Consider the following 26,057-nt stretch of genomic DNA (forward strand, 5'->3'; position numbering starts at 1 on the left):
TCAGGCTGAGGAGAGTGCGGCTTTAGAAATCTGCTGAATGTTTTTTTCACCTTCTAGTACACTACCAACTTCAGACATTGTAGGCCTTACAGCTGGTGACTGATCAACGCACATCATCGCCAAGTGTAGGATATCATGGGCTTGCTGCCAGTATGTAGACAATTTTTTATCCACCAATCCATAAGCCTCCCCTTTGCTTGTAAAAGACAAGCCGCAAATTTGTAAAAAGTTAATGGAATTATTAGTTTAAAGCAAAGTCGTTTTAATGTCTGCACTTGGAGAAAGACTTGCTTACCTATCGAGCAGAAAAACCGTTCTTGTTTGGTATACTTTGCATTATTCTCCTGCTAACTATTTCAAGCACAACTACTCCATAACTATAAACATCAACTTTATCTGTTATGGCTTTCCGCATTGCATACTCTGGTGCCATATATACGCTGGAAGAAAGAAGTTATCATTTATATGATGACAGCATGAACAAAATTGTTTGCTAATTCCTCATTACACTGTCCCTATTTCTTGGATGATGTATGGATTTTCTCGTCATAAAGCTTTGCCAATCCTAAGTCTGATACCTTAGCGTTAAGATTTCCATCAGCAGAACATTACTGGCTTCATATTTCGTGAAAATTTGGTGATTTGGATTTCTCATGTGGATATTTCAAACCCTTCGCTATTCCGAGGCAGTATGTAACCATTTGTGCCAATCAAGTTGCAGTGTATTGGAATCTTGATCATCTGCATACATATTATTCTCATGGTTAAAGAAACTTGTAGCAAAAAACTTTATCGAGCTTATGAGGAAAGAAAAACTTACCAACAGGCTTTTTCAAGTGAGCCTCTTTCCATGTATTGTATACAGCAAGTTCAAGTCTTTTTTAGAATAGGCATCCAAAAGTTCGACAGATTATCATGTTCAAGTTTTTCGAGGCATAAACTTCTGTTCCCAATTGATCAGGTTTGATTGAAGAGAAAGCTTCTTGACTGCTACGTTTGATCTGGCAGTTCAGCCTATATATAAAAAAGATAATTATTCCCTAAACAAATGTTGCATGTACATATATAAGTGAAGAACTCAAATACACATATATAATTAACCTGTATACTATCCCAAATCGCCCCTGACCAGTCTCATTCCTAGGGCTGAAATTTCGAGTTGCATCTTTAACTTGTTTAAGGGTATACCACTTGTCCCGAAGTTTACGGACAGTCACTAAAATGAAAGAACAGCTTTTAGTCATCAACATCGAGACATAATTTGTAGAAAGTAACTCTGAATAAGAGAGAGATTATATAATATATATATATATATATATATATCTCACCGCGCAACTCTCTGTCTCCTATCCATCCAATTCTCCACATGAAAGCCAATAATAAAAGACAGGCAGCTAATACAGAGCCAATTACAATTCCTATTATCTTGCTAGTAGAGAGGCCACTTTCTCCTCGGACTGGATACACAATGGTAAATTGCAACAGGAGAAGCGTCGTTAGCTAATATATATAAAATATAGTTCAACTAGGATCACATATTGAGATTATAATGTTAGACTTTACTTTTTACATTATGGTCCTACACTTTTAATATAATTTTATTAAGATCCTACACTTTTATGCTGATGTGGACTGATGTGGATTTTAATGTAAAAGTGTAAAAGTCGTGTCTCTTCTCTTGAGCAGTTGTCTTTGATGGAAAGACAACTGCATATAAAGGAGACTTTACAGGTCCCCATTAGACGCAATTTTATATTGATTCCCAAAAACCATCACCCAAAATTGCAGTCAGTGGAAGATCCTGTAATTCATAAAGGAGGAAGAAGATCAAAGAACAATTGCTATGGCTGGAGGTTTGTCGTTTACTTCCGCATATATTCCATGAAAATTTTATACTGAAATTGATTGTATTGTAAATGAATATTGGAGTATGAATGTGTTTTAACATTTGGTATCAGAGCTTTACATGAATCTCTGCCTAGCATGAAGTTGTTTGTTGCAAATCTGAAAAATATTGCATAAAATTAGGATTTTTTCCATTAAAACCCGTACTGTAAATCAAGCATAACTTTTATTATAAATAGAATTTGTTTTCGATTTTGATGTCATTGGAATCCTTGTTGAAAAAGCTTTCCAACGGTATATTATTTGTCAAAAACGGAGTTCTGGATGCAAAAGACCGGTCAACGGGTCAAACCAGTCACTGAACCGGTCAAACGGTCCAGACCGGTTAACGAACCGGGTCAACCGACCCGGTCAAATGGGTCAACCCGACCCTGGTCAAGGTCCGATGCGTGCAGGCGCGTGACGGTCTTTTGCTTGCGTGAGGCGCGTGAGGGTGTGTGTTTGGGCGCGTGTAAGCGCGTGCGGGCACGTGAAAAGACCGTGGAGGCGCGTGATGGCGCGTGAGATGTGTACTGCATTCTGGCGGCGCGTGGGGGCGCGTCCATAGCCACGGTGGCGCGTGGAAATTGGTGACAGCTTGTATGATAGTTTTTTATGTTATATATTACTTTGTTATGCATAAATAATGTATTATTCTTGTATTGATTTGTGTTATGCTATACAATTCATGTTATAAATTATTTGATGTTTTATGATCATATATATTTTTGATTAATTTAGAGTAACCGCAGCATCTAAATTATGATAAATATATGCATTAAGAAATATTAGTTGTGATCATATTAAGGTTAATAACATCGTTTGTAGTTAATCATATTAATATAATCATTTTACCCACAGGGAATGTTATATTTTTATGATTAATTAGGGATGAAATAGAAATTATTCTTATTTCTTAATTAGCCCACAGGTATTATGAAATATTAATAATTTCTAGTTTCATCATTAAAGGATAATGAATCATAATATGTAATGTCTTTACCCACAGGGAGATTTTATGATATNATTAAGATCCTACACTTTTATGCTGATGTGGACTGATGTGGATTTTAATGTAAAAGTGTAAAAGTCGTGTCTCTTCTCTTGAGCAGCTGTCTTTGATGGAAAGACAACTGCATATAAAGGAGACTTTACAGGTCCCCATTAGACGCAATTTTATATTGATTCCCAAAAACCATCACCCAAAATTGCAGTCAGTGGAAGATCCTGTAATTCATAAAGGAGGAAGAAGATCAAAGAACAATTGCTATGGCTGGAGGTTTGTCGTTTACTTCAGCATATATTCCATGAAGATTTTATATTGAAATTGATTGTATTGTAAATGAATATTGGAGTATGAATGTGTTTTAACATATAATAAGAAAAGAAAAATGGAACTTCTTCTTTTACCACGAGTTACAATAATGGCAGAAATGAGAGGTCCGTTAAGATTTTTTTGGACGTATATAGACCCTTTGCCAGCCCAGAAAAAATGGATGGTAAGTAGAGTATCCTCAGTTACAGTTGTCTTTAGATCTATGATTGATATGTTTGAAGCCGTCAAATTTGTAGTGCTGAAATCCTTTCGCTTCATCTCCCCCTATCCATCAAGAATTTCTTATGAGACCATGTTTATATATAAATGTAAATTGGTTAACGCAGATGCCTATAATTATAAAATTCTGAACTCGTAAAAAATGGAGTCATTCTCTATCATAAATGTGGCAATATTTTTTGAAAAACTTACTAATGTTGGCACACAATGATTACCTGAATGTAAATATCGAATATGCGTTTCCCCAAGTCGCTCTTATTTTTCCTTTTCAAAAAATCGATTTCAGAAAAGTGAAGTGTGACATTGTAGTCGCCCTTTTGTAAACAGAAGACATAGTATGTTAGAGACTGAGGGCAAAGGCGGGCAGTTTCATGTATAGTTTCCTCAGAAGGCGAAAGTCCACATGAAGCTTTCTTTATGTAGTCTCTATGACTGGCACCTGCAAACATGAATTCTCCAGTGCAAACATAAGCCCAGCGATGGTTGGAACTTACAAAAAAGTTGGACGTGTGATTATCAGCTTCATATTCATCCTCAGCTCCAGGTACTCTTGTAATACTACCACCACAGTTTATACGAAGGGAATCGTCTGCAGGTCATTATGTGAGCAGAAATTAAATAATTTTTCCTCAATATTAATCCACTTAAATTAATGCTTGAACAATTAAACATACATTTGCGGCGTTTGTCTCCACAAAAAGCTTTCCTCATCGTCGATATGGAACTCCTAGAAAACATGATGAAATTTTATTTAAGAATACTCTTCAATACATTCCATATTTCATTGACCTTCTTGAAAATTTTCTTTAATTATAAGTAAAGTCTTTTACTTTGAAAATAAACAAAGATTTTCCTGTAGTAGAGTTGTTTTGAAAATTTTTATGGCAAACGATTCTTAAGGTTTATGATGATTGTCTTAAAAATTATGGTTTTTCCAAAGATTTTTTTCTATATTATTCTAATAGCAGAATACTTAAGTATAGAGATACCACCGGTTATGAGAAAACAACTCTCCAATTAATATTTGAAGCATTATAAATTTAATTACTGGTTTATTTGATTTGTGATTCAAAAATAATTTTCAAAACTTGAAATACCATTCAAAATTTTGAGTTATATTTTAATATTTTTACTATGTGAAAATGTGTCGGGTATAAAGTTTAAAAATTGTTTTTAGATTAAACGTTATAGAAAACTGTGAAAACAGTTTTTAATATTTTTTTAAATTTTACACTAGCTTTTAGGATTGTATTCGAAAACTGTTTTTAAAAACAATTCTACTTAACCAAACTTACTTTCATAAGATTTGTTGTATGTTTTGTTTTCAAAAGCAAAAAACTGTATTTAAATTTTATATTAAACAGGCCCAAGAATTTAAAAAAAGGAAAAATAAAATAAAATAATGCAACATGCTTACAAATCTGTCTCTGTCTTTGCCTTTGCTCTCACAATATCAATAGTCCTATTGTCTAAGCTCCTGAAAGATGAAAAAAAATCCATAAAATATGCATAATTCTCTGTATTTAAATAACAATAATGCTTGTTAGATCAATTGATCTGACTCAAATAAGGATTTATTTGATCCAAATAGCACTGTCATATAAATAATCAAAAGATACATTTAATAACTTATTGGTAAATATTTTCGGCCACAATTAATATCATTCCTAACTTATATAGGATCGATATTTGCATTGTAACTGAATTTAGTGTTTATCTTTTTGAGTAAGTTGATACTCCCTCCGTTTCTCTTTAAAAGTCGTTTTAGCTTTATAGATTTTTTCCAAAATAAATGTCCTTTGGCCAAATACAACCTTCTCTCTCTTTCTCGAAGTATGCCCCTGTCTCCCCTCTCTCTTTCCCTCACCCCTCATCTCCTCTCTCTCTCTCTTTCTCTTTCTCTTTCTCTTTAAAAGCCATTTATTTTCCATCAATCATCATTGTCATTTCCCATGCACTTTCAAAGAAAGGAGCAAAGAGAAAAAAATTAATTCATTAAAAAACGTATAATGACTTAAAACGACTTTTAAAGAAAAACGGAGGGAGTATTATTTTATGATGATTCATAATTTACACTATTATCGAATTTAGTATTTATCTTTCAATTTAACCTATATGTATTTGTAAGGTAGTTTGTTGGATATAGTTCAAATTCATAATTTGACTACACATAATAAATTCTGGAGTGATCAAAATTTACAAGGTATCATATTTGCATAGGATGACCTAATTACTGCAATTGCGTATATAACGGATAAACATTTATATCGTTTTGATTTACTATATGACAATTTCAGCTTAGAGATTTTGATTCACGGTATGACAAGCAATATACAGCTTGCTATTAATTAAGTTCACAAAGAGAAGAGAGAGATGGAAGTATCCTTACATATTCTTTGTCGGATTTGAAGGAAACATGGAAGTAGTATAATTATTGAACGAAAGATCCCTGCATGTGAAAACTAGCAACATTGTGGAAAATTGTCGATTCACCACATAAAATTTGACTTCCTCCAACGCAAGTAAAACGATGCAAGTAAAGCATAGTAAAATGCAAAAAAGCGTCACTAAAGGAAAGTCAGAATTTTCGTAAATGAGTAAACGACATGCTCCCACCCAAGGTTTAGTAAACTGGCAAGTTTTCACCAGGTTTCATAAATTTCAAAAATATTGAAGGAACTTGCTATTTCGCTAAACCTTAGGGGAGAACATATCATTTACTCTTCTTAAATATTGAAGGAAAGTCAGTTTCAGTAAGACTTACTATTATGAACGTAACTCTTCACTTTTGTATCAATTTTTTTTCCTTAAAAAAGGACATAATAAATGTAACCACGATGATGCTTATTTTTTATTTTTATTTTTTTAAAGCAATGAATTAGTGTAATTCATGATAACATATACGTACCCTTTAAATCCGTATAATGAATTAGTATCTTAGGGAAGTTTTTTAAAAACATTCTCGATAGATAGTTGCATGCAAGAGTATTTAGAGAGATAACTAAAGAAAAAGATGCCATCAACTTTTGCTTTAATTTAAGTGTGTCAAAATTCCAAAATATCTTATGGAAAAATTTATGTTTCTCCAAACTTGAATTAACTAATTCAAATAAGGATGCACTAAATATATTAATGTGGATTTTTTTTATTTTTTATTTTTTTTAAGCAAAGCAAAGCAATAATATGATTGAGACTAGTCAAAGCTGAATTAACGAGGTTCGGTATTGAGACCTACGTCCTCAGGCGCTGCAAAAGAAAGCTCCACTATCTCCAAACAATATTACAAATATTTGGGCAATACAACAAATACCCAAAACAAAGGGGAGATACAATAAAACTTGCAAACTAAAAGGTTCTTAAAGAAAGAACCCTAAACAAAAGAAGTATAATGGAATTACAACTTGGGATGCCTAATAACAATGATATGGGTCCTTATATATAGGCCCCAAAAGTTTCCCACTTTTTAATCCTAATCAACGTGGGACAAACAACCTTTTCTTAGCCTATTTATATATAAGTCCCTAAACCTTTCTCCATTATCATTTCTATCCCATGTGATTTTGCTAAAAGCCATTTTTCAACAGTTCCCTTCAAGAAAGTTCCGGGAAAAAGAGCTGTTGAGGGAAACCAGAAAACAATGCCATATATTATTATTAATTTTTTTTTTCATTGATTTTGCCTAGTTCTCTGTTTTGAGCCTACTGTACTTGTTTTAATATTTTTAGATTTGTATTGAAATACACTTCACTCCACTCAGTTTTCCTAGATTTTTGTGAAATTACACTTTAGACTTTCTCCCAAAACTTCAAATCCTGGTTGGGACGTCCTTGGGATATTAGGTCTGTTTGCAATCTAATGATTTAGCGTCAATGACAAACACTTAAATAGACACTAGTTCCTTCATATTTTGCATGTATGGTAGCGGGCCATTCAATTGATTGGTCCCGAGGACACTGCTCATTACAGAAACCAAATCTATCATTAAGAATGAATATTTCTTTGATCTGGAGATAGAGAAAATTATATATACTGTAGTATCACTGACTTACATGTATTCGAGGCTTGATAAATTATTCAGGGCAGGAGGAATGATACCAGAAATTTGGTTGCCGAATAGACCTCTGTTAAAAAAAATAATAATAATAATGAAGAAAAAAAATTATCAAACAATATTATAAATATACATACTGTGGTTCAAAAATTATCACTGTCGACTTACAGTACTCGGAGCCCAGATAAATTATTCAGGTTAGAAGGAATGGTACCGGAAATTCGATTGCTGGATAGCCAACTGCTTAAAAACAAAAACAATATATATATACTCTGGTCCTCAATTGATCGATACTTTAATTATAAAGGGAAAAAATTCTTAAAAAAGCTTTCAAGATTGAGGCGCTGGCAAATCAACTATTCTATGATGCATTTTCGTCCTATTATAAGACATAAATATATATGTTCATCAGTTCAATATGTATATATATACTCTGGTCCTCAACTGATTGATTCTTTGAATAGAAAAGGAAAAAATTAAGGAAAAAAAAAAAAAATTCTTGAAGAATCTTTCAAGATTGAGGTGCTGGCAAATCAACTATTCTATGATGCATTTTCGTCCTCTTATAAGACATAAACATAGCGCAACACTAACTCAGATTGTTTGGACCTTGGGTAAATTATTCAGGGTGGGAGGAATGACACCTTGAATTCGATTGTAGGATAGATCACTGTTAAAAAAAAAAAAATACATATATATCAAACAAACATAGATCCTCTGGTCCTTCGACCATATATAACACATAAAATATATGATTATGTCTTATATGATAAAATGGCACACACTAATTAAATTTAAGAATTTTTCTTTCAACTGAGCACAAGTGACTATACATTTAAGAAATCTGTTGCTTTTTCAACCCCACCCAAAAGCTCAAATTAATGAATCCTCCTCCAAGGTTAGGTGAGGAAATATTTGATCTTAAGATATTCTGTTGCTTCTACGCAAGAGATAGAAACAGTATATAAATTAATTTAAGAAATCTCCTTGTTGTAACTTGTAAATATATGCACATATATGCACACGTTGCAGAAAGACAACGCAATGATACTTGCAGAAGTTCTTAAGTATTGTAACTTGGATAGTGCTTCTCCATCAATAAATCCATTTAACTTTGAGCTCCTAATAGTTCTGCCAGAAAAAATGAACATGCAAATGTATTAATTAATTAATTAATTGACAATTTGACAATAAATATTTCATACTCATTTATGCCAGCTCCAAACCTACATGTTGGTGACGTGACAAGCATTGTTGTTACAGCTGCCATTGAATATAGGACTAGAGCGAGTGTCATTCATCGTACTATCTTGATTCGAATTCGATTGATAGCCCAATTTGTCCACCAATGTTTTCAAAGCTTTCGCTGATTCAACAATTAAAAACGAAATCTAATGTATCATTCATATATGATTATTACCTTCATCGGTTGGCAAACAATTATAATTATTGCAGGATAAATCCGTTAATATTTCTCCTGGATTATAACGCAAGGTCACCAAAAGTATTAATTAGCAGAAGATTATTAGAGAAATAAATTTCCAAAAAACTTAAAATAAAAGAACATAATAATTTAACCTGCTGACGATTCAGTAGTGACCATTTGAAGCCAACAACTTTGGAAAAGAAGAATAAAGCTAAGTAATGCAATGAGCTTAGAAAGGAAACTTAGAAAAAGTTCACCCATTTTTTTTAGTTATAGCAAACTGATCATATATGTGCTCTACCACACGTCTTAATTTATAGTCTATGTAGGTAGTTCGCTTGCAGAAGATTAAGTAATACGCCTCTGTGAAAAGAAGAGACAAGAGACCAAAGCATATATTAGAAAAAGAATAAAATCTTCAAGATAATAAACGCAAAAGGAATAGATTAAATATAATGTTCTTGCTTGATAAATCATGATAACCATCAAAGGTGAAGAAGCTGCAGGCTGCTTTGTTCCCTGTTTCTAGAGATAAAATGGGCATCAGCATCACTTAAAAAGAGATAAAAGCAACATATTATATTCTTTATTCAGTGAGATGGCTTTGGATGGTTAGATGTTCTAATTCTGACCGAAGAAATTTCGCTTTTTAATTTTGCTTTTCCTCAACGAAAAGTGACACGACCCGCCTCGACCCTCCCTACCCCATAAGCTCCGGGCGCACCTATGAGACTCGGGCGGCCGACACGGTGTGGGAATCTAAAAACCGGTACTCTAAATAAGTTTTTCATAAAAACATTTGCTTGGACTCGTTTTGAAAGCATAAACACATAAGATTTTGAAAATCTGAAAGCTAACTTGTACGTTCATAAAATCCAAAAACGGATGGTATCAGATATGTCAATCTTTTATAATCAACACAGGAGATAATCATAAGGATAAAACATAATTCGGTAGCGGTAACAAGCATGACATTTTTACACACATGATGAGTTGTGACGTAAGGGCCCAACCTCAAGAGGAATCACTCCTCAGCACGACTCTTCCTGTGAACCTGGGAAAAAGGGTCTAAAAAGGGGTGAGCTGAAATACTCAGTGGTGGGGGATTGGGGTGAGGTTGCAAAACATTCTTCAACAATAGTCATGGCATGCAATGTTCTTATGAAATCCTGAAAACAACATGATTCTATGAACATGATATGGTGGTAGCTAATCATCCTGTTGCATGTATAACTCGTTTTCTAAAGTTGTTCTAAGTATTTAATATGATCAATTAAACTGAAAAAATTTCTGAATCCTAGCTCATCACAAATATTGAAAACTCTTTTATGAGAACTTAAAGAATAGCTGTAAATGCTCATGGTTCTAAAGACAGTTTTCTATGAATCCTGCTACAAACATCAACTGTTTCATATAGCTAATGCAAACTATCCATCATATACTGAAAACTGAACTATTAACTGATACTGAAAACTGCAGGCTGGTATCTGAAAACTTTAAACCGATCATGTTTGAAACAGTAAAACTGATACTAAAGGTTCTCCTGCATGTGATTCTGAAATAACAACTCTACTAGTCATGCTGTAAACTCCAACCATCATTCAATGAACTCATGATTCCCAAGACAAAATCTGTAACTAAATTTATAACTATTGTGATGATATAAAATTGATAACTGATTTTGGAATACTGTAAACTTTGTGCTGATGACTGAACTTTAAATTGGATACTGTAGTTTTACTGTTACTGAAAACTATAAGCTAATATCTTATTTCGAAAACCGGGGCTAATACTGAAGGCTCTTTAATATTTTGAAAACTTATATTGAGACTTACGTCTCTAACTGATACTCAGAACTGAATGTGATTTTGAACATTCTAAAACTGATTATGATATTAAACAGAAAAAACCTCACCGCAACTAGTACCCTGGGGGAAAAATCTGTCATACCTGGCGGACCACTCAACGCCCAGGCAGAGCCAATAAAATCTGTCATACCCGGCAAGATCTATCATCGCCAGGGCAGAGCCATGAAACTGTCATACCTGGCGGACCACTCAACGCCAAGGCAGAGCCAATAAAATCTGTCATACCTGGTGGACTACTCAACGTCCAGGCAGAGCCAATAAAATCTGTCATACCCGGCAAGATCTATCATCGCACGGGCAGAGCCACTAAAACTGTCATACCTGGCGGACCACTCAACGCCCAGGCAGAGCACTAAATATCTCATACGCATGCGCAGAGCCTGAAGACCAATTATCTCAATACCCAGCGGAATCCTGCATGCATGGGCAGAGCCTGAAGACCAAATTCTCAATACCCAGCGGAATCCTGCATCGCGTGGGCAGAGCCTGAAAACTGGGATGGGTACTTCATAGGGGGGTTTAGCACCATAACAATCCATGCATAATCTCAACTAACATGTAAGTCAAGAACATACCACATATGTGCTTATAACATGCATATATGACATAATATTCAAAAATCACATCCAGGGGTGAAACTAAAATTTCCAAACATGTTTTAAAACTGACAGTTTAACCCAGATTAAAAATACTTTCAATATCACATTTCCATAGCATATGTCCATCACTAATCATAAGATAAATACCACATTTCATATAAAAGTAAATCATGCCAATCGTTGAAATTCCATGCAAAGGGGGTAGAATGCAAGTTTTAAAACATACTTTCAAAACTGACAGAATGCACCCTTCTCTTTTCTTTTTACCAAGAAACCATCTACCAACATCACGATCCTCAACCCGTATACAATTCAACCAATTCTTTACTCTCAACAGCAACATTTTATTCATATAGATGAATACATATAAATTCTATATACCAACTTCATCAAAACATTTAAAATAAAATCACAAGTTAACATGCAAGCATGGATTTAAGGATTTGGAAGAAGATTTGGTTTAATCCACTCACAAAATCAAGCTATAATTTCAATGGGGCATTCAAGACAAATATAGTTGACCAGTAATATTTTCAAGTCATTTCAGATCAATAACTATTTAAAACACAATTTCTTTCAACTCATTTCATTTTTCCTTCAATACCATTTCAACAGCCAACAACTGTCACCACCCATGAAATCAACATTTCCAAATTTAATATATTTTCCAAATTGAGGAAAATCCACCAATGGCACATCGAAATCAACATGATGGAGAAGCGATTTAAATTAATAAACTAAGGAAAAATCACATGTAATTTTATGAGGGTAATTACCAAAATTAATCAAATATGGCAACATGCAAACTTACATTTTTGACTATTCTGAACAGGTTAACCCTTCCTTCAACCACTCTTCAAGCAAAATATTAACTCATCTCTCCAGTAACCCACCTTTATGGTTTATACATTATTTAAATAGCATGAACATGAAAACTCAACCTTGGGAACGAGGTTAATGCTTTTTCACCAAAAATTAGCTCAGCCGAAACATGCAAAGCAAGATTCACCAAATGATCACACTTAACACAAAAATTACTTCAATCATTGAAATAGCATTAAATTAACATGCAAAGGCTTTCATTAAGTTTGAAAAGAATACAGGTGAACCCACTCACCATTTTTTTAGCTCAACCGAAACTTTGAACGGAAACTCAAGCACTCTCTTCCTCCACACCTGAAATAAAAAATGGTGGGATCTGCGGCAATATCCATAATTCTCATCCTCATCTTTGCTTCACTCTTCCTCTCTCACTCTATCTCTAGACCGAAAAACCTCTTTCTCTGTTCTCTTCTTCTTCTTCCGCTCTCCTTCCTTCTTTTCTCTCTCCTTCTCTACCTGTTGGGTCTTCTTCTGTCTCGGCTTCTTCTTCTCCTTTGGGCGAACAACTCTTTTCTTTTTTTTCTTTTTTTTTTTTTATATTTAATCTTTCTAAATTTATGCTTCTGCCCCTAGATTAAGGTAATCCCGCTAAACCCCTACCACATCAGCTTTTCTTTAAATAAACTCCAGATTTTGCCCCTTGCACATGCAAACCCAGCAGTTCCTTTTTACCATCATCCCCAATAAAACTTTTAAAAACTACAAAAATCCCCTTCCATAAAAATAAAATCAAAAGAATACGCAATATGTATAGGATTAAAAACGGGGTTTCACAAAAAGCATCTTGATTGTTGATTTTCACAGTTAAAAGAACCGTTAATAACTTTAATTTTACGTCAGCTTAGATGACACAATATTTATTCCATAGACGCAGGGAACCATAAGGGGGAATTTTCAACTAAAAAAATAAAAATTAGTGATATGTGGTAATAGTATATATTTTAGACCATCTATTCAAAAGAAATATATTCTTTTCAATACTTGCTTAGTTAAGCTGTGATAATAGGCATATATTTTGGATCATCTATTCAAAGTGTAATATTATACTTAAACCCAATCTCTTGATCTCTCTATAATCGTGATGTGGTAGTTCGCAATTAGTCAACTTACAAATGGGTCTCACCTATCATTTAAAACGACAATTATGAAATGTCATTGGTGTTGTAAGATAAAGTTTGTAAAATTAAGTTGTAAGCCAATCTTTATCCCTATTCAAAAGAATTATATTCTTTTCACATAACTTAACACGTATATATTCTTTTCATAGAACTTAAAATGTACGATACCATTCCTACTAACAGTGAATATAGCTTTAGTCACGTTCGTTCTATCACGTTGTTATATTACTTTTCATAGTAGATTGAAGCTTGGTGCAACCAATAGTTTGATGTTCATTCTAATAAGAGTTTATAATATCTATCTTCATTAGCGGATTCACCATATTGTTTCTCATTTTCTTTTTTCTGAAAAACTTAGGCTGTTTCCATGACAAACATGTACCACTTAATAATTGCTTCTCTTGGGTTCATGTTTGACGTACTTTGGTCTATTTTTTTTTTTTTTTTTTTTTTTTTTTTTTTGTAAGTAAGTAATATCATTAAAAGAGAGACAAAATGAACGGAGAGGCCATAGAAAAACCGATCATCCTACCTTAGGATATGCCTTGAGATAGGAATAAAAACATAAGCTCAATAGACTTATAACCTAATCTCCTCTTTTTGGTCTATTTTAAGCATCGAAGTGATAAGAGATAAGAGGAGAGGAGCAAGCAAAGAAACACAAAGACAAAGACATCTTACCATATGCCCTAGGATAAGATAAAAAAAAAACCTAAATGAGACTAAGAACAACAGTACACAACATCATTCTTACCTTAGGATAAGCCTTGGGTTAGGAAAACCCATGTTCGTCACACTGATATCTTTAATATTATTATTAAGAATTGCATGGGCTTCTTAATTAGTTATGAAGAAACCATAAACGATAATATTCAACAAGAAGTCTTCCATTAGAAAGATAAGAAGCGATGCAACTCTTCAAATATATTTTTTAACTGTTTTTAGCTAATCTCATTTTAAATAATGCTTTCAGAAAAAAAATATGACATAAAAACATATATTGACGAGGAGCCTAGATAGTCTAGAGGCAAATGGCTGGGATATGTTTTCCTTTGATGATCGCTTTAACGTTTGAACAGAAAGATGTTGTTGGCATGGATTATCTTTGCTACACAAAAGATTTGCTGCAAATTTCACTCGCAAAGGCACCTATCTGAAAACTAATAAAAAAAAACTAACTAACTAACTAAATGGAATTTATTCTGATGATTGTTTAGTCATTGACGAAATTGAATCCTAAGGACTTTTAAAAGGTAAAGTAAAACTAACTAACTAAATCACATGTTTAAATTTTTAACGATAACATGGGATGCCATAATAGATTCCATTTGTTTAAGTTTTTAGAATAGTACGTATTCTATTCTAAATAGGATTTAATTACATTGGATAGGAATCTAAGAATGTGTTTGGTACATTTTTAGAAAATATTTAAATTATTTTTAACCCCCTATATTTTTTAATTTAACTAAATATCCCCATAATAAAAGTTTATAAATTAATAAAAACACTCCCACCCATCCAACTATTGTTGGTAGCCGGCCACTACCATCAGACGGTGGCTGGAATGGTGCACAATCGGTTGGATCTGGTCGATCGTGCATTTATTTAGCCTTTTTCGACTAGATCCACCATGGATCTAGTTAGAAACAGCTAGATCAACAACCAAATATTTAGCTAGATTTGGTTGTTGATGGCCAAATTTCTAGCCGTTGTTTGACTGTTGTGAACTGCTAGATCTTTGACCGTAGATTTGGTTATTTTTAACCAGATCCATAGATCATCGCACAACCGTCCAGATTTATTCGATCGTGCATCAACCTTTCTCCTTGACCATGGAAAGTTGCACCTCCTGTGAGGGTGAAGTTATTGATGTATTGAATGGTGACTCAACATCCTTTATTAACATATGTTGATGGCCATGATAATGTCGCTCGAGTATTATGTAATTCATATTTAAAAACCCAAACGAAGAAATGACTTTTGCGATATTTTAAAGATATTTAATAACAAAAAAGTTTACCTAGTGCACACACGTCTCTCTTCTATTCTTTTAATAAGTGTTACACGACTGTTATAAACACTTAAATTATTAACAAGATTACTACTAATTATGCTGACATATGACCTTAATCTGTCTCAACTTCTTATCCATTGACCATTTTTCACTTTCTTCTTTATCACGCAATGAACAAACAAGCATGAGAGGAAGAACCCTGTTGGCTTTCTCTGATTGCTTCATGCCCCCACCATAATTGGAGTAAAATAAAATGTAAATTGCCCGTGCAAATATTATATTGCTGTAAAGTTTTTTAATGGCTAATAATGGAAATTTATTTGCTACAAAGAAACAGGAAAGTGTCAAAACTCAAAGAGAAGTTGTCTACAACTCCCTTCTATTTTCTGATATATAGCCAACCCCAGTTACAGCCTCTGTTTGTCCGCCTCTTAGCCATCACATGCATCATTTTCAGATTATCTTCTCAGAATAAACGGTCATAATATGGCTCATCTAGATTCTGATGATCGCAAGTCTCCTCTTCTTCCTAACCGTGATCCAATCCAGCGGTTACCAGGCCCTCAGCATTCCTTACTCAAATCCATTTTCACTCCCAACAATTTCTACGTTCTGTAAAATTATCAAATTACCAACACCCAACTCAGGCCTTCGTGGCAGCACCCAATGTAAAACCCCACAAGCATAGACACCATAACCTCTTATATGCAGAAGATGGAAATAAAATTGAAACATAAAGCGAAGATAATTAGGCAATTTCTTGATCTGTCTCCAAGAATTAGTTTTTAAACTAAAAACCTTAACTTCATACTCACTAAACCAGCCAATATTATCATCCTCATCTTGTTTAAACCGCACCATTCTAACCACTTTATAGTCATCATTTACATGGTCATAACCAAACCCAGAAAACACAAAACCTCGAATACAAGAGTCATTAGGAAGCTCAATAATCTCAACCGGTAACTTAAACAACTTCCTTGTCGAAGGGTTAAACAAAAGAAAATCCTGGTCAGAATTAGACAAAGCAAGCAAGCCATTGCATGAACCCAAAACTTCAGTCCCACCCCATATACTTTCTGGGTATTCACTGAAAGGGATAGCTTTATCCAGTGAATCAAGGTCCACAGTGTAAAGATGCAAACCTTTGAGGATCAAAATAAGATGAGATTTTGTTGAAAGGGAATGTTCAAGATGATGTTTGATGAAATCTGGACCGTCGATGAGGGAACAAAATGATTTAGAAAGTGCCCGGAAACGTAGGAGAGTTTTAACGGGTAAGAGATAAAAAGTGTCGATTAAAACATCAAGGGGAAACCTTGACATCTTTTTGGAGATTAGGGTTTTGATTTGTTAGAGGAAAGTTAATAAAAGAACAGTGTAGAAATAGAAATGAAAGAAGGAGGCGAAGACAGAGCAATGGCCGATCTGATAAGGTTAGTTAATAGGAAAAGGAACAGCATGCAATTATATAATTTATAAGTAAATAATATTTGGTGGGTTTTTGTTGCGTAAAAAGTGGGAAGCATATTAGGTTTGGGTCCATCTTAGCTTTTGGGTTGGTGCACAAAGTGGGCTTTTTAATTTATTTAGTTTTTCTATAGTGATTTTTTATTTGATTCAAATTAACAAATATAAAGGATTAAAAAATAATTTTATTAAACATATTTTTAAATTTAAATTATATCATCATAATAATAATTTAACTTAATTTTTTTTTAAATACTATTCAAAATAATAAAACAAACACACCTTAGTTTCTGGTCTCACAAGATGCTCTTTTTTATTTTATTTAGTTTTTCTAAAGTGATTTTTAGCCCCATCTCGTCTATTAGATTTCTTGAGATTTAGATTCATCCCGTTGTGTGACTACTTTCTTTATAACTTTAGTTATATATTTTCATCAGATAAAGAAATCTTTGGATAAAAATAATCTTTTTATACACTTATGATCAGATGACAAACTCTTTAACCACTAAGGTTAGCTATATCCATGAATATTGTGTTCGAGTCGCAAAAGAAATATCTATTACATTTGTACAATTATCTTGGACTATTGAACTTGGAAAGTGTTCTGCAGCCTTGAGAATTAGGTGGGTTCGGTTGACAATTGTGCTTGGATACATCAATTATTAAAAAAATAAAAAATTAGATTTGTGTTAAAAGATTAAAAAAGTTAAAAAATTTTTTATAGATATAAAAACAAAGTATAAGTGTATTTAAAAATTGTTGTGTGTTTTTATTAAGATTAAAAGTGTAACATTTAAAAGTAAGAGTTGAATTTTTTAAAGAATAATTTTGATTTATTAATAGAATGTGAGCTTTATTAGTTACCACCATTGGAGGATTAAGTAATGTCCAAGTGTTTAATTACATTAGGATATAATATTCTCACCTTGTTAAAAAAAAAAAAAAAAAAAAAAAGTAATAATGGGTGATTATGATTCATGACCAAACCGAAAGGAAGAATAAGTGACAAGGCACTACCTAGTGGACCAATATAACGGCAAGTCATTTAAGGCCTTAATTACCAACCGACGATAAGTGTTGGTCATTACATGTAGTGGACTTTTTGTGTAAATAAGGAACTTTGTTTTGGTGGCAAGAAGAGAGAGGAAAAGGAAAGGAGGCCACGAGAAATGGCTGATATGAGACAGGTGGCAGTGGCACCGTGGCAATCCACAGCCATAAGTTCATACCAAGACTGAGTTCGGTATTTTTCTATTTGGGCTTGCTAGGTTAGACCCATTTGATATTTTGGCTTTTGTTGGTTATGGGAAGTGGGCCTCATAATTTGGATTGATCTTTGGGCGGATCTACTGACACTTTACTAACAGACTAGAGAGAACCCCATTTTTTTAACAAGTTTTATAATAACTTTGGGTGTGTTTGATTTATTATTTTATATAGGATTTGGGGAATAATATTAGGTAGTTGGATAAGGAAGTATTACGAGATAAAATTTAAAAATTTTTAAAAAACCTCCTAGGTTTGCTAATTTAATTAAACACCCTAATATATACAAATTTTGTAAAATGACAAAAACACTCCCACCAGCCGCAGTGCTAGATTCTGACTACCACCATAGGAATCTGGCTAGAAAATTGTATTACAACACAGACCGGTCGGATTTGTGTCGTAACGCTCCTTTTCTGGCCAGATCCGTGGACGGCTGCAAAAGTCCATCGTTGGCCATCGCTGGCGGCCAGATTTGGCCTTTTCCGGCCAGATTGATGAATTATTGGCTAGTTTCGGTCGTGGTGTAAGCTGTTGTGACAGATTCCGGCTACCACTGATGGTGGTTGTCAGAATCTAGCAAGTATGGGTGGGTGAAGGTGTTTTTGCTAATTTTTAAACTTTTTTTGGGGTATTTATGAAATTAATACACTTAAGGGGTCTAAAAATAATTAAAAAATACAGTAATATTTCTCAAATAATGTGCCAAATAATATTTGGGGAATAGGATTGGAAATATGGAACCAAATACACCCTTTAATTTTTCAATTATTTACATATACTTTTGACACCCCATGATGGACTCATAAATTCTCTCTCTCTCTCTCTTTTTTTTTTTTTTTTTTGTTTTGTTTGGCTATTCACATCATTCTTCAAACGAATAAATAGATGAATGGAGGAAGAAGATTTGCTATAAGATCTATTAAGATACAAGCAATACAAAATTATAAGTTTTTGATATTTTACATATAAATTTATTATTATTTTTTCTTCAAAGTATTGGTAACTATATCAATCTATATATTTTTTGTATTGTCATATGGGGTATATATCAATCTATATATTTTTTGTATTGTCATATGGGGTATATAGCATAAGTGAAGAGAATGAAATGTTAACTTTTTTTAAATATTAAAAAAAAAATGAAACGACAGAAATTTATGAAAATCATGGGGTGCCACAAGAAAAAAGATTTAATTTTAGAACTTTGAAATATGGTGTCATGAGAAACGAGGTTTCTATAGTGCATAGGTTGAGCTCTATAATTCCACCTTTTTTTTTTTTTTTTCGTGATGATGACTGGATAATTAGGACATATGGACACCCAAATTCAAGAGCTCATAAAACTTTATTCTACGTTTTTACTATCAGGCCACCCTGTTGTGGTTAATAACTCAGCTCTTGATCTTTTATACTTTCTAGTTTTTGATCTTACGGGAGATTCCTGTTTCCATTTAATTAAGTAGCCGATCGAACCAACTTTGTGATTTCAGGGTTTGTTCTAATTTAATTGATTAAACGTAAACTTTTACTAATTTATTCAACCCAATACAATGACAATGAGTAGTTCAGAGATACTGACTAAAAAACAAGCTCGTAAAATAACAGAAAAACAAAGGAAGCTAGTTCATCATTGAGAATTTATTCACATGAATCAAGCTGAGGAAGTGTCGGCTTTAGAAATCTGCTGAATGTTTTTTTCACCTTCTAGTACACTCACAACTTCAGACATTGTAGGCCTCACAGCTGGTGACTGATCAACGCACATCATCGCCAAGTGTAGGATATCATGGGCTTGCTGCCAGTTATATGTAGACAATTTTTTATCCACCAAGTCCATAAGCCTCCCCTTTGCTTGTAAATAACAAGCCTGCAATATTTGTAAAACAAGTTAATGGAATTATTAGTTTAAGGCAAAGTCGTTTAATGTCTCCACTTGGAGAAGGACTTTGCTTACCTTATCCAGCAGAAAAACCGTCTCTTTGTTTGGTTCATACTTTGCATTATTCTCCCCGCTAACTATTTCAAGCACAACTATTCCATAACTATAAACATCAACTTTATCTGTTATGGCTTTCCGCATTGCATACTCTGGTGCCATTTATACCCTGGAACAAAGAAGTTATCATTTATATGATGATCAGCATGAACAAAATTGTTTGCTTAATTCCTTACTTACACTGTCCCTATTTCTTGGATGAAATTGTATGGATTTTCCTCGTCGTAAAGCTTTGCCAGTCCTAAGTCTGATACCTTAGCGTTAAGATTTCCATCAAGCAGAATATTACTGGCTTTCATATTTCTGTGAATAATTTGGCGATTTGGATTTTCTTCATGTAGATATTTCAAACCCTTCGCTATTCCGAGGGAGATGTTAACTCTTGTTTGCCAATCAAGTTGCAGTTTATTGGAATCTTGATCCTCTGCATACATATTATTCTCATGATTAAAGAAATTGCAGTAAAAACTTTATCGAGCTTATGAGGAAAAGAAACTTACCAAACAAGGCTTTTTCAAGTGAGCCTCTTTCCATGTATTCGTATATCAACAAGTTCAAGTCTTTTTTAGAATAGGCATCCAAAAGTTCGACAAGATTATCGTGTTTCAAGTTTTTCAGGGCATAAACTTCTGTTCCTACTTGATCAAGGTTTGATTGAAGAGAAAGCTTCTTGACTGCTACCGTTTGATCTGGCAGTTCAGCCTGCATATAAAAAAGATAATTATTCCCTAAACAAATGTTGCTTGTACATATATAAGGGAAGAACTCAAATACACAGTATATAATTAACCTTGTATACTATCCCAAATCGCCCCTGACCAATCTCATTCCTAGGGCTGAAATTTCGAGTTGCATCTTTAACTTGTTTAAGGGTATACCACTTGTCCCGAAGTTTCACGGACGTCACTAAACATGAAAGAACAACTTTTAGTTATCAACATCGAGACTTAATTTGTAGAAATTAACTCGAGTAAGAGATATATATATATATATATATTCTCACCGCGCAACTCTCTGTCTCCTATCCATCCAATTCTCCACATGAAAGCCAATAATAAAAGAGAGGCAGCTAATACAGAGCCAATTACAATCCCTATTATCTTGCTAGTAAAGGGGCCACTTTCTCCTCGGACTGGATACACAATGGCAAATTGCAACAAGAGCACCATCGTTAGCTAATATATATATAACTAGGATCAAATTTTGAGATTCTAATAGGAAAAGAAAAATGAAACTTTGGTTTTTTTACCACGAGTTACAATAATAGCAGAAATGAGAAGTCCACTAAGATAATTTGGGAGATATTGAGACCCTTTTCCAGCCCAGAAAAAATGGATCGTCAGTAGACTATCCTCATTTACAGTTGTCTTTAGAGATATGATTGATATGTTTGAAGCCATCGAATTTGTAGTGCTGAAATCCTTTTTTTCTCTCTTCCCCTATCCATCAAGAATTTCTTATGAGACCATATTTATATATAAATGAAAAGTGGTTAACGCAGATGCCTATAATTATAAAATTCTGAACTCGTAAAAAATGGAGTCATTCTCTATTATAAATGTGGCAACATGTTTTAAAAAACTTACTAATGTTGGCACACAATGATTACCTGAATGTAAATATCGAATATGCGTTTCCGCAAGTTGCTCTTATTTTTCCTTTTCAAAAAACCGATTTCAGAAAAGTGAAGTGTGACATTGTAGTCGCCCTTTTGTAAACAGAAGACATAGTATGTTAGAGACTGAGGGCAAAGGCGAGCAGTTTCATGTATGGTTTCCTCAGAAGGCGAAAGTCCACATGAAGCTTTCTTTACGTAGTCTCTATGATTGGCATCTGTAAACATGAATTCTCCAGTGCAAACATAAGCCCAGCGACGGTTTGAACTTACAAAAAAGTTGGATGTGTGATTATCAGCTTCATATTCATCCTCAGCTCCAGGTACTCTTGTAATACTACCACCACAGTTTATACGAAGGGAATCGTCTGCAGGTCATTATGTGAGCAGAAATTAAATAATTTTTCCTCAATATTAATCCACTTACATTAATGCTTGAACAATTAAACATACATTTGCGGTGTTTGTCTCCACAAAAAGCTTTACCCATCCTCGATATGGAACTCCTAGAAAACATGATGAAATTTTATTTAAGAATACTCTTCAATATATTCCATATTTCATTGACCTTCCTGAAAATTTTCTTTAATTATAAGTAAAGTCTTTTACTTTGAAAATAAACAAAGATTTTCCTGTAGTAGAGTTGTTTTGAAAATTTTTATGGCAAACGATTCTTAAGGTTTATGATGATTGTCTTAAAAATTATGGTTTTTCGAAAGCATAATTTTTCTCTATATTATTCTAATAGCAGAATACTTAAGTACAGAGATACCTGCTCGGTTCAGTACTGATTGATGAAGCAGCGACCACAACCGAAAAAAAAATAACACCGGTTATAAGAAAACAACTCTCCAATTAATATTTGAAGCACTATAAATTTAATTACTGGCCTATTTGATTTGTGATTCAAAAATAATTTTCAAAACTTGAAATACCATTCAAATGTTTGAGTTATATTTTAATATTTTTACTATGTGAAAATGTGTCTGGTATAAAATTTAAAAATTGTTTTTAGATTAAACGTTATAGAAAACTGTGAAAACAGTTTTTAATATTTTTTTCTAACTTTGCACCAGCTTTTAGGATTGTATTCAAAAACTGTTTTTGAAAACAATTCTACTTATTTTTACCAAACTTACTTTCATAAGATTTGTAGTATGTTTTGTTTTCAAAAGCAAAAAACTGTATTTAAATTTTATATTAAACAGGCCCAAGAATTTTAAAAAAGGAAAAATAAAATAAAATAATGCAACATGCTTACAAATCTGTCTCTGTCTTTGCCTTTGCTCTCACAATATCAATAGTCCTATTGTCTAACCTCCTGAAAGATGAAAAAAAAATCCATAAAATATGCATAATTCTCTGTATCTAAATAACAATAATGCTTGTTAGATCAATTGATCCGACTCAAATAAGGATATATTTGATCCAAATATAGCACTGTCCTTTAAATAATCAAAAGATACATTTAATAACTTATTGGTAGATATTTTCGGCCACAATTAATATCATTCCTAACTTATATAGGATTGATATTTGCATTGTAACTGAATTTAGTTTTTATCTTTTGGAGTAAGTTGATATTATTTTATGATGATTCATAATTTTCACTATTATCGAATTTAGTATTTATCATATTCACATAGGATGACCTAATTACTACAACTGCGTATATAACGGATAAACATTTATATCGTTTTGATTTACTATATGACAATTTCAGCTTAGAGATTTTGATTCACGGTATGACAAGCAATAAATAGCTTGCTATTAATTAAGTTCACAAAGAGAAGATAGAGATGGAAGTATCCTTACATATTCTTTGTCGGATTTGAAGGAAATATGGAAGTAGTATAATTATTGAACGAAAGATCCCTGCATGTGAAAACTAGCAACATTGTGGAAAATTGTCGATTCACCACATAAATTTTGACTTCCTCCAACGCAAGTAAAATAAGTAAAGCATTGTAAAATGCAAAAAGCGTTATTAAAGGAAAGTCAGATTTTTCTTAAATGAGTAAACGACATGCTCCCACCCACGGTTTAGTAAACTGGCAAGTTTTCACCTGTTTTCATAAATTTCAAAACTATTGAAGGAAACTTGCTATTTCGCTAAACCTTAGGAGAGAACATATCGTTTACTCTTCTTAAATATTGAAGGAAAGTCAGTTTCAGTAAGACGTATTATTATGAATGCAACTCTTCACTTGCGTGTCAATTTTTTTCCCTTAAAAAAGGACATAGTAAACGTAACCATGATGATGCTTATTATTATTTTTTTTTTTTTATAAAGCAATGAATTAGTATAATTCATGATAACATATACGTACGCTTTAAATCCGTATAATGAATTAGTATCTTAGAGAAGTTTTTTAAAAACTTTCTCGATAGATAGTTGCATGCAAGAGTATCTAGAAAGATAACTAAAGAAAAAGATGCCATCAACTTTTGCTTTAATTTAAGTGTGTCAAAATTCCAAAATATCTCATGGAAAACTTTATGTTTCTCCAAACTCGAATTAACTAATTCAAATAAAGATGCACTAAATATATTAATGTGGATTTTTTTTTATTTTTTATTTTTTTAAGCAAAGCAAAGCAATAATATGATTGAGACTAGTCAAAGCGCAAGAGAGTAGAAAAATCAAGAGGGTGCAATTAAAGGTAACTCACGCTAGTTCCATTTTCTTTAACCAGGAAAGGTTGACATTCCCACTAAGCATATTGCTTGTTAGAAACCTGAACAGAAAAAATCAGTCGTTTTCAGTCTTATTACAATTTATCAGCCAACCACTTAATTTTTTCTCTTTGTTTAAAAGAAAACAAGCTAGTGATGAGAAATGATTATTTTTTTCTCTTTGTTTAAAAGAAAACAAGCTAGTGATGAGAAATGATTATATTATCAATTGATGGAGATTAAACTATTAATTCATTCACGTACAGCTTATTCAACTTCAGATTCTCCATAGATTTTGGAATTCCACCCGTCAAGTTGTTAAAGCTCAAGTCTCTGCAAGACAAACCGCAAGAGTCATGAAACCTAAAATATATAAAGTCTTTAAGATACTGGTGTATCATGTCACTTGTAATGTCTATCCAATAAAATCTCACTTTATACAATGTTTTAAAGTTAATCAATCATGGTGGTTGTGAGATGATCAGATGAAGGGGAAAAAAATTAACTACGTACAATGGGTAATATAATACTTTATGATTAATGTGATACAATACGTCAACCTAAAACTTTTTCAATTTTGATATACAACAAATCAATTATTCTTGTAAACTCGATAATTAAAGAAATAAAACATTACTAACAAAATAAAAATAATAAGCGTACAGGTATGTTAATTCTGAACAGTTGCTGATGCTTTCCGGGATTGCGCGAATAATGGAGCAATTTCTGATTATTCTATGGGAACAATTTAAAGAAAGATATGTTATACAATATTATATATAATTAACTGCGAAATGTAATAAACAACTCACATTTTTTCTATATTTTTCAGGTTAATCAATTCTGGCATCTCGAAACTTGATCCTGTAATCTTAACGTCACTAACGTACCTGAGGAATAATTGACAAATCATTTATATATAAAGATTATCTTCTTTCTCCTTGAAGAAGTTTACAAATGAAATAAGTGGAACGCAGAAGCATATGGCAGTGGACTCACAAATAATGAAGCTCTGACAAATTAAAGATACCCAATGGTGGATTCTGATTTTCAAATTTATTTCCTAAGAGATCCCTGTTGCATGCATATGTAAAATTTATCACGGAAGTTTTTTTTTAAAAATGGGAACAGTTGGTTCTAGTCGCTTACAGATAATATAGTTGGTTCCATTGGGTAAAATATTCGGGAATTGGACCGGACAAGTTGTTTCCAGCTACCGCACTACATAGATTAATATTCAAGTTTTATGTTAGTGAGCAAACAGCAGGCCTTGAGTTTGATTACTACCTAATTGAAAAGAAAATTAAAGGGAGAGAGCACTTGCAATGATAGCAATCTTTTAAGATTGGCATACTTCTTTGGCAATTTCCCAGTTAAACGGTTGGATGCTACCCCCCTGCAGAAACAATTACAACTTACATATAGTCAAAAAATACTGTGAGATTTCTATCCGATCTATTTATTATTATTTTTTGGGTGTCCTTTTAAAACTTACAATGCTAAGAGATTCTCCAACTTTCAAGTGCGGTTTAAGTGTGCCATCAGTAGATTCTCCTGCAATACCTATTAAAATGAACCAAAAAAAAAAAAAAAAAAAATTAAAAAAAGAAAAAAAAAAAGAAAAAAAAAAAAAA

General features: G+C 32.9%; 3 protein-coding genes across 3 annotated transcripts; all 3 read right to left on the reverse strand.

Annotated features, from left to right (window-relative positions):
* Positions 1-25,931, reverse strand: LOC116120759 (probable LRR receptor-like serine/threonine-protein kinase At1g07650). The gene is made up of 20 exons (XM_031406726.1): positions 25,919-25,931; positions 25,748-25,819; positions 25,573-25,644; positions 25,423-25,497; positions 25,236-25,313; positions 25,087-25,158; positions 24,688-24,756; positions 24,420-24,485; positions 23,563-23,622; positions 23,009-23,068; positions 22,520-22,534; positions 22,201-22,253; positions 21,742-22,115; positions 21,382-21,571; positions 21,136-21,264; positions 20,923-21,038; positions 20,633-20,834; positions 20,313-20,556; positions 331-440; positions 1-191 (listed from the first exon to the last, which is right to left on the reverse strand). Exons 5-20 carry the CDS (start codon positions 25,271-25,273, stop codon positions 1-3), a joined length of 1,989 nt encoding a protein of 662 aa, XP_031262586.1. The 5' UTR covers positions 25,274-25,313; positions 25,423-25,497; positions 25,573-25,644; positions 25,748-25,819; positions 25,919-25,931.
* Positions 15,669-16,832, reverse strand: LOC116120765 (F-box protein CPR1-like). The gene has a single exon (XM_031406733.1). It carries the CDS (start codon positions 16,721-16,723, stop codon positions 15,971-15,973), a length of 753 nt encoding a protein of 250 aa, XP_031262593.1. The 5' UTR covers positions 16,724-16,832; the 3' UTR covers positions 15,669-15,970.
* LOC116120766 (probable LRR receptor-like serine/threonine-protein kinase At1g07650) lies at positions 19,644-20,239 on the reverse strand. Its single transcript, XM_031406734.1, has 2 exons — positions 20,091-20,239; positions 19,644-20,003 (listed from the first exon to the last, which is right to left on the reverse strand). Exons 1-2 carry the CDS (start codon positions 20,232-20,234, stop codon positions 19,788-19,790), a joined length of 360 nt encoding a protein of 119 aa, XP_031262594.1. The 5' UTR covers positions 20,235-20,239; the 3' UTR covers positions 19,644-19,787.
* Positions 25,932-26,057: the final 126 nt, after the last annotated feature.

This window comes from Pistacia vera, unplaced genomic scaffold (genome assembly GCF_008641045.1).
Source record: "Pistacia vera cultivar Batoury unplaced genomic scaffold, PisVer_v2 Contig944, whole genome shotgun sequence".
In the NCBI taxonomy this organism is placed as follows: domain Eukaryota; kingdom Viridiplantae; phylum Streptophyta; class Magnoliopsida; order Sapindales; family Anacardiaceae; genus Pistacia; species Pistacia vera.